Source organism: Camelina sativa, chromosome 3 (genome assembly GCF_000633955.1).
Source record: "Camelina sativa cultivar DH55 chromosome 3, Cs, whole genome shotgun sequence".
Classification (NCBI taxonomy): Eukaryota; Viridiplantae; Streptophyta; class Magnoliopsida; order Brassicales; family Brassicaceae; genus Camelina; species Camelina sativa.
In genome coordinates, this window is record NC_025687.1 from 9246941 (window position 1) to 9256224 (window position 9284).

A 9284-nucleotide genomic window follows, 5' to 3' on the forward strand; every position below is an offset into this window, starting at 1 on the left:
ATATCCAAAGTTCATGAATAGCTTGCTTTAATTATTTTGATCAGGAGTATTTGTTTGAGTTTCCACTATAATTTGTTCATTGATCATAGTTATCTCTAGGAAAAACACGCAAGTCATACATTTATACTTATAGTTATGCATGTATCACATTTCATGATAGCTAATTACAATGCTGGTGAGTAAATGGATATAATTTTGTTCCTTACGTATATTCCTTGATTTATGGAACAAATTACGTATAAATCCGTACCAAGTTAAACAAAAAAAAAAAGAAGGAATAACTATCAAAGTAATGGAATTAACATTGAACTTCGTCTGATTGACCAATAAGTCTCTATTGTCAGTGAGACCAAGTTTACAGATATCTAATAAGTTTGGTTTCAGGTTTAGCGTGAGTACTATTAATTAGAACATAAATTTGCACACTTGTATTTCAATGTTCTAAATAATCAGCTGTGCAGTAAACAATGGTTTCTAAGTATAACGAGCTTTTCAATTAATAAAAAAATAAGTACATCTATATCCTCAAATGTGTGTTCCCCTATCATTCTATCAAGGCACGAAGAGTTTGATAGTTCGATGGAGCTCCAACATGAAAGAGGCTCTATTGATCATAAAATTTCATTTGGTACGAAGGTGTGCAATGAATATCCAGAGCCTGTAGAAATTCGTACATGTATAATCAGAGGATGAAGAATGTGGTGATAATATCATAGAGAGTACTACTCACTTACCAAGCCACATGAATCCCAAATCATTAATCTATGTCTCACATGACTCTCATCTTCTATAAATGTTGTAAATGAGTATTACGTAACCAGTTTGCGGTCTTAATAATTATGAATTATAGTAGGATTCACATAAAAGATTATGGTAACCGAGTTTATGGTTTTCAAAGTCTTGTAAAAGTTTGCTCCACATAATTACTACACTTCACCACTCTAGACGTTTTACTTGTGATGAAAAACCGGTTTTCTACAGTAATTTTGATACTAGTAATTGTAATTTCAGTTCAACATTTTCTCACTAGTACAAAAATATGTCTGGATTTGTACGCGTTTAGAAGCTCAAATATTTCTTTACAACATTCTTAAGAAAAAACAAGACCAAAAAAACTCATCAAAAAAACATTTAGCTATGAAGGCCACAATTCAGGCTCATGCATTGGTTTTCATCCTAGTTTTGAGTTTGATGATTTTAGACAAATAATGAAAGTATGGTTTTACTTAAGGTTATCGACTGTATAATCTAACATGCATGACTAATTTGTAGACTATGATCAAATTAAACTTCGTTTGCTGGAGGCTGGAGCAATCAAGCTTACATCCGGAAAATGGGTTCCAATCAGTTATAGGAATGGGCTTCAAGCCCGACAAATTAAACTTCTCTACTGATGTCTGTGATATACAGTAGTTTTTTTTTTTTTTTTTTGGNGAATCATCGTTTTTTTCATGCATCAGAAAATCTATTCATTTGATTTCGACATGCTAATAAATAGTGTTAGTTTATAACAAAAATAAATTTGTTTTGTCTTACTTAGAAGTTAGAACAGTAATAATGGTTAGATCCAAAGATTCGTGTATCAGAGAATTAGTTGCGCCAATTTTTTACATAAATAACAAATGAAAAGAGTTTTGTTCCGATCTTATAATGTGTAATGGATGCCAAGTATAACAACATCTATATGCACTACACACTTTAATTCGATTTATGTATATAAGAAGCACGAAAGTAAAAACATAAAGCAAACTTCAAAGGATATGCGAATCTGTCACAGTAGCCACTAAATTTGTCTTTTCTGATTATTTAGGTGACACACTTGAGAAAAAACCTTGAAATAGAAAACAAATTATAAAAACTAGCTAGCTTCAATGACTAATCCATCACTAACGCACACTTGTTTACATTATTTGGAGACTGAATCGTTTGAGATCATCATGTTTAAGGACTAAAAGACACTTCAAAAATTATAGTCTATAACATTTCCAAAGAATACGATAGGAATGGAATAACAGTGGGTATATTTTCTACGATACGAGGAACTGTGATGCAACAGTTACATAAATAATGTGGAACTGGGGCGGCTTAACATAGTACTGAATTATTTATTCCAATCAACCTATATAGTAGCGGTCGGGGGGTTTGGCTGAGTCACTCTCTCACGATCGTGGATTAATTAGCTGGTTACTACAACCGTTGACTAGTCAACTGTGTTGACAGATGTTTTAGTTGGTTTTAGCGTCACCCAGAAATTAAAGTGGGAAAAACACCTATTGTTTTTTAGAGATTATTGGCATTGTACTACATTTCCAATTAATAATTGGAGAAAAGTAGTACATGTACTATTTATAATTGGAGAAATAATCAGAATTCTATTTATGAGATAAAATGTTTATGAGATAAAATTGTGAGAGAGAAAGATAAATAGGGAAAATATATTTTTTTATTATTTTTTTTCTTTTGTCATCACACCCCATCATATCTATTTATTCAAATATTTTAGTAATATGATTTTTCAAAAAAAAAATCGGATATATAAAAATCTATATTTTGTTATTTATAATTTGATATGTATTTTATTTAATGATTTTATTTGATAATGTTAAATATTTTTTTACAAATTTTGTATTTGTACACATTATTAAATGTATGGATGTCTGTACACCTTATTAAATGTACAATTATCTGCATACCTTATCAAATGTATAGATGTCTCTACACAATACTAAGTGTACATATTACATCTATATACTTAATAATATGTAGAGACTTCTGTATACTTAATAAGGTGAGCATATATCTGTACATTTAATAAGATGTACAAACTTCCGTACAATTAATAATGTGTACAGACACTTAATAATGTGTACATGCATCCGTACACTTAATAATGTGTACGAGTACAAAAGATGTATAGAATATATTTAAAATTTATTAAACAAAATGTATATCAAATTATAAAGAAAAAATATAGTTTTTTTTGTATTTGAAATTTTTTTATCAATAAATCATAAATTTTAATCTTGATAAAAATGAAAAAAATAATTTTTCTTCTTTTGGTTCGAAAAAAATGAAGAATATAAGTACAGAAAATAACGAGAAAAAAAAGAAATATGCTATGTTGGTTTGAAAAACAAAAATGGTCCAAACAAAAAAAAGTAGGTTAGTGTAGAAATAACAAAATTATAATAAAAATGGCAACATGCATTACACTAAAGTGTCGACAGATTCGTGAAACAATCTCGACATAACTAGAGAGAGAGAGAGAGAGAGAGACTCGATGCACCCATCTGTCACGCCCGCTCTTTCCATTTCTTCACGTTTCCCTTCTCTTTTATAAAATACACCAGAGACGCTGCTTCTTCTTATTTTTTTTTCTTTGACTACACGAAACTTAAACACCAACTACTTCCATTTCATCAAGTCTTTACGTTTTTTTCTTAGTCGGAAATCTAAGGTATGGGATCTCTCTCGACGTTTGAAGAGCGGTTGCAATACCCGACGGCCAGGCGTGATGAGACCGTCGTTGATGATTACCACGGCGTTAAAGTCTCCGATCCTTACCGCTGGTATAATCTTTTGTGTTTACTGTTTCCAGCTACTTTAAACTACTATTTTGGTTCTTTTTGTTTTATGAGAGAATTTTGAATGGTTTTGGCCTTCTTGTTTATAAAGTAGCAAACGATTTTTCAGATCATGAACCAATCGTGTAACGAGCTTTTTCTTGGACCAGCTCTATCGATATTGTGGCCCATTATTGATCTTAATGGACCAGTAGGCTAATTTTCTGGACCAATTTTTGTTTGATTGCTCATTAATTTGTTTGTCTGAAAAACCGTGACCCGGTTTGGTCCAACCGTAAACTGGTTTGGTTAACCAAAGTAATGTTTGATTCTGTCTGAGTTAGGTTGGAAGATCCTGATGCTGAAGAAGTGAAAGAGTTTGTGGAGAAGCAAGTGAAACTGTCTGATTCAGTGCTCAAAACTTGCGAATCCAAGGGAAAGCTCCATGAGAAAGTCACGAAGTTTATTGACTACCCTCGTTACGGTACGCCCTTTAAGCGAGGGAATAGTTACTTCTACTTCCATAACTCTGGTCTTCAAGCTCAGAGCGTGCTCTATGTTCAGGTAATTAATTTGAAGCAGAGAGTTATCAAATCATCTTCTTTTGTAACTTGTTCTTCCCATCGCCATCTCCAATTTCGTTAAGATTTAAACTCGGTTTTTTTTTTTTACCAGGATGATTTGGATTCTGAAGCAGAGGTCTTGCTTGATCCCAATACTCTTAGTGATGATGGAACCGTTTCTTTAAACACTTACTGTATCAGTGAGGATGCCAAGTATTTGGCTTATGGTCTTAGCTCTAGTGGTAGTGATTGGGTTACAATCAAAGTGATGAAAATTGAAGATAAGAAAGTGGAGCCTGATACTTTATCTTGGGTAAGGCTTCCTTCCTTCATGCTGAATTATTCACTCACTAGTTACAAATTCAATCATTGACATGAATGAATCTTGTTCTGGAATCAGGTTAAGTTTAGTGGAATTACATGGACACGTGATGGGAAAGGTTTTTTCTACAGTCGCTACCCAGCTCCACTGTGAGTCTTTTGTTTTAACTGTGGAACTTTTGGGTGTATAAAGCTTTGAAAAGTTTAGATATTTTTCTTATAACTGTGGATTGTGGTTTTTGTGTCTGTAGAGAGGGAGAGAAGATAGATGCTGGTACAGAGACTAATTCTAACCTTTACCATGAGTTATACTACCATTTCCTTGGGACTGATCAGTCCCAAGATGTTTTATGTTGGAGAGACCAAGACAATCCCAAACATATGTTTGGATCTAAAGTCACTGATGATGGGAAGGTAATCATCCAGCCATTTCTCATCCCTCTTGGTGATGGTTTCACTTATGGTTTCCTTTTGAGTTTTGATCCAACCAATATGTTTTTTCTTCTTCTTTTCAAATGCAGTATTTAATCATGTCAATTGAAGAAGGTTGTGACCCTGTAAACAAGGTTTATCATTGTGATCTCTCATCGCTTCCTAAAGGATTAGAAGGTTTTAGAGGAAGCAACGCTTTGCTTCCATTTGTTAAGCTCATCGACACATTTGACGCACAATACATTGCTATCGCAAACGACGAGACATTGTTTACTTTCTTTACCAACAAAGATGCCCCAAAGTACAAAGTAGTTCGAGTTGATCTGAAGGAACCGAGCAACTGGACTGATGTGATTGCAGAACACGAAAAGGATGTTCTCTCAACAGCTTCTGCAGTTAATGGAGACCAACTGGTTGTTAGTTACATGAGTGATGTAAAACACATCCTACAGATTAGAGACTTGAAATCCGGTTCCTTGCTTCATAGATTACCTGTAGATATTGGCTCCGTATATGGTGTTTTTGCTCGACGTAAAGACACCACCTTTTTATTTATGTTTACAAGTTTCCTTACACCTGGCGTGATTTACAAATGTGACTTATCCCATAAAGCTCCAAAGGTTACTGTATTTCGTGAAATCTCTGTACCTGGATTCGACAGAACAGCATTTGAAGTTTCTCAGGTAAATAGAAATGCTTTCTTCATCACCAAGTTTTGAATCTGTAATACATAGTTTAATTTTGAATGCATATCTCCCATATTTTTAATGCCTTATAGGTCTTTTATCCGAGTAAGGACGGAACAAAGATCCCGATGTTTATCGTGGCTAGAAAAAATATAAAGCTAGATGGCTCGCACCCGTGTTTGCTCTATGGATACGGAGGATTTAGCGATAGCACGACACCGTTTTTCAGCGCGACCCGCATTGTGCTTAGTAGGCATCTTGGTGTTGTGTTCTGTTTTGCAAACATCCGTGGTGGTGGTGAGTATGGTGAGGAATGGCATAAATCAGGCGCTCTTGCTAGTAAGCAGAATTGCTTCGATGACTTTATTTCCGGGGCAGAGTATTTGGTTTCTGCTGGTTATACACAACCGAGGAAACTTTGTATTGAAGGTAGTAGCAATGGTGGGATTCTAGTAGGGGCTTGCATTAATCAGGTAAGAAGGGTAAAATATATTTAACTCTCATGAATAGCACATACTGTAGTTACAATTCAGAGTTTTGTACCTTTTTATGCAGAGACCTGATCTCTTTGGATGTGCTTTGGCTCATGTTGGGGTTATGGACATGCTACGGTTCCACAAGTTTACCATAGGACATGCTTGGGTTTCTGAATTTGGTTGTTCTGACAAGGAAGATGAGTTTCATTGGCTGATAAAGTAAGGGTCTTTTTTCATGTTACCTTAAAGCTTCCCTCTTTTGGTAGATTTAAGATATCTGATGGTTTTAATCTATAATAAAATTAAGGTATTCGCCTCTGCATAATGTGAAGAGGCCATGGGAACAGAAGACAGATCGGTTTGTTCAGTACCCATCAACCATGTTGTTAACTGCTGATCACGACGATAGAGTCGTCCCACTTCATACTTACAAGTTGCTTGCGGTTTGTCTCTCAGCCTCTTGTTTGCTTTTTTTTTAATCTTCCTCTTCTTCTTCTTCGATCTACCAACTGAAACCCAATTTTGCTTTTGCAGACAATGCAATATGAATTAAGTTTAAGTTTAGAGAATAGTCCACAGACGAACCCTCTAATTGCTCGAATAGAAGTCAAAGCCGGGCATGGAGCAGGACGTCCAACACAAAAGATGGTAAATAATAAGATGTTTTTTGTTAAGTATAAATGCTTGAAGAAGTGTAAACAGCGACTAATGTTTTTGGCTTTTTGCGTTGCTACAGATTGACGAAGCGGCTGATCGATATTCTTTCATGGCGAAGATGGTGGATGCTTCATGGATGGACTAATTTACACGGAAGAGATTAACTTATGACTCTACTACTTTCTTGTTATGTTTTTGAGAGAGCTACTACTGTCTTACTACTGTTAAAGTATACAGCTTCTCTATAGGCTAATACGAATATACGATCATCATTTATAATATTAAGAAAAGATTTAGGAGGAAAGAGTATTTTACATTTTAACCGATCACTGATTCAACGTTACAATTTTATATTTCTTTAAAAATACAACAAAAATTTATGAAAATTTTGAATTCCCATAGAAACACAAAATAAAAAAAAATAAGAGCGACTTTAACTTTAGCACATCATTTATTAATCTCCCATTTTCACATCAGTCACATCTAGTTGTATTATCTCAGCCCTGCAACCTAAAATTGATCCCATGCTGCAACCAAAATTAAATAAACTCTGTTTAATTGTTTATTCCTGATGCTCTTCTTAAACACAAAAGGACCATTGTAGTGCCTATAATTAAATCTAAAATATTAAAGGGAAATCTTTTGATACCTGGGAGTGGTACGACCAAGATCTCCATGAACAAATTCTTTGATGTATGTTCCAGCCTGCATTATTGAAAAGTTAACTTTGCCCATCTTTTAAAGTTGTGATAATTATAATGAGTTAGAAGATAAGGCAACCTGAGTGCATAGATGCAATAGAAAGTAGTGGGAGTGTCCTTTTATCTTTTCGACATTCATCCTGAGAATTGGAACCACAAATGACTGACTATTACTAAACAGAAGAAGCTTTCCAAGATAAGTAAAAATCGGAAATTCACGACAGATTATCACTAACCAATGTATAATCTTTTCACGGTCCAATGGACTCCGTCGATGAAGCACTCTTACTGGTGTCTTCTGCAAGATTTTCTGCAGTGAAGTAATAATATATAAGAAGAAAATCACTTTGTATTAGGAACACAAGAACATGGTTTGAGGATAGACAATGGATTGTACCTAATCTTAACAATCATTACAGAAATGACTCACCAATTCTTTCAGGGAAGAGATTGAGTTGAAGTCTTTCTCTTCAAGTGGCCGAGCAATCCATACAAGTGCAACATACTGCTTCTGCAGTACATAACAAACATTGGCGTGGTTAGTTCGATAAGTATTCATTACATTTCTAACTGAAGTTTTAGTTGAGTTAAGGTAAACAATGGTGACCTGCTTCTCTGCTTCTCCTTCACGCATCATTGCCCAACACTGACTTCCGATACATTTAAGGTCTTTTACTCCGACCTGTAGCCAAAATACTGCTTGTAAGCTTGCATAAAAGGCACACATAATCAGTTGATACAGCATCTGTGTTCAATTAATTAGGCCTTACTAATTTTTTTTCTGAGTTGTTTATCTTTTCTTCAACTTCCTTCAATGATTGTTCAGATGGGCACTGGCGGGAATTCTGAACCTCGATTAAGAAAGGTCTACCTGAACCTAACATCCGTACCTGAAGAGAGATCTTTTATATTATCAGCATAAACTTGTTGAATATGAATATGACATCCGAAAGGAGTAATTTTCTCACATCAATATCTTCTCTGCCAGCAGCATGGAACTTGTAGGAATCCCCAAGGCATGCTGGAAGAATGTTTCCACCAAGTATCTCCTGAAAAACATATAGATATCTATTGAAGTCACTGTTATCTTACAAATAATATAAACAAGTCGAGATGACCACTAAGAGACTACTACCTCAACAGACGCTTCGCCCATTCTTTCATCATCAATAATCCATCGTGATTGACTAACATTTCTGGAGTACTGCAAGGATAAGATCGAACCATAAATTGAAATAAATCCTCAATAAGCAGTTAAAGATCATCTAGGTCATCCGTGAATCCATTTGTTACCAAACTACTTTACACACATTTAAAGGTTATATAATACACTGCCTCAAGGACATGAAAACAGAGACTTACTTTAAAGTATCTACCACTAAAAAAGATAGGCATCTTGTTGCAGTGAACTGAAAAGATGCATGGTTCATACACCTGGTAATATAAGAAAAATGAAGAGAACATGAGTTTTTGTTAGCCAAATAATGACAACCAGACAAAAGAATGTTACTCTAATATAAATCTATGGGTGAACATGCAAAGAAATACCTTTTCAAACGAATTCTCGGAAGTACAGTTTGATCCATTCTCTGCGTCTGCATATACATAAAATAGAATTATTGAATGGCATTTTAGAAGTCTGAAATTTGATCCAGAGGGACCTAATGTATTATCTCCAGAAAAACTTTAAGAGATTGATATAGATGGGCAGAAGATCAGGAAAATGTAAAAACCATAACATGGAGGTATATGCACTTTGAAAGAAGTATTACATTTATGCCAGACACTGAAGTAGCGCGGGTAAAGAGGTCGGCTTAATTGTATATTACCTCCTTGGACTTTCAAAGAAAGCTCAAAGAGCCTTCAGATGCAACTATGGAATAAT

At 34.6% G+C, this 9284-nt stretch overlaps 2 protein-coding genes across 3 annotated transcripts in view; one reads left to right on the forward strand and one right to left on the reverse strand.

Annotated features, from left to right (window-relative positions):
• On the forward strand, nucleotides 3274-6970 carry LOC104776155 (prolyl endopeptidase-like). Its single transcript, XM_010500168.2, has 11 exons — nucleotides 3274-3569; nucleotides 3908-4127; nucleotides 4239-4439; nucleotides 4527-4597; nucleotides 4699-4861; nucleotides 4969-5562; nucleotides 5658-6038; nucleotides 6121-6260; nucleotides 6349-6484; nucleotides 6576-6689; nucleotides 6778-6970. The coding sequence occupies exons 1-11, from the start codon at nucleotides 3460-3462 to the stop codon at nucleotides 6841-6843; spliced, it is 2196 nt and encodes a 731-aa protein (XP_010498470.1). The 5' UTR covers nucleotides 3274-3459; the 3' UTR covers nucleotides 6844-6970.
• Nucleotides 6960-9284, reverse strand: part of LOC104776156 (putative tRNA pseudouridine synthase Pus10) — a 4675-nt gene continuing 2350 nt past the window's right edge. For both annotated transcript variants that reach the window (XM_010500169.2, XM_019243564.1), the window contains exons 5-15: nucleotides 8948-8994; nucleotides 8762-8833; nucleotides 8535-8603; nucleotides 8368-8448; nucleotides 8170-8289; nucleotides 8007-8081; nucleotides 7830-7910; nucleotides 7636-7709; nucleotides 7479-7539; nucleotides 7348-7403; nucleotides 6960-7225 (exon numbers count right to left, since the gene is read on the reverse strand). In XM_010500169.2, coding sequence (XP_010498471.1) covers nucleotides 7153-7225; nucleotides 7348-7403; nucleotides 7479-7539; nucleotides 7636-7709; nucleotides 7830-7910; nucleotides 8007-8081; nucleotides 8170-8289; nucleotides 8368-8448; nucleotides 8535-8603; nucleotides 8762-8833; nucleotides 8948-8994 — 809 coding nt within the window. In that variant the 3' untranslated portion in view covers nucleotides 6960-7152. The remainder of the gene's footprint in view (nucleotides 7226-7347; nucleotides 7404-7478; nucleotides 7540-7635; nucleotides 7710-7829; nucleotides 7911-8006; nucleotides 8082-8169; nucleotides 8290-8367; nucleotides 8449-8534; nucleotides 8604-8761; nucleotides 8834-8947; nucleotides 8995-9284) is intronic.

What these genes read in the sequence shown, in the direction of transcription:
- LOC104776155 (XM_010500168.2), top strand. Translation starts at nt 3,460, where the DNA reads ATGGGATCTCTCTCGACGTTTGAAGAGCGGTTGCAATACCCGACGGCC. An exon ending in GTCTCCGATCCTTACCGCTG is followed by an intron (nt 3,570 to 3,907) that starts GTATAATCTTTT and finishes TGTCTGAGTTAG; the next exon opens with GTTGGAAGATCCTGATGCTG. An exon ending in AGAGCGTGCTCTATGTTCAG is followed by an intron (nt 4,128 to 4,238) that starts GTAATTAATTTG and finishes TTTTTTTACCAG; the next exon opens with GATGATTTGGATTCTGAAGC.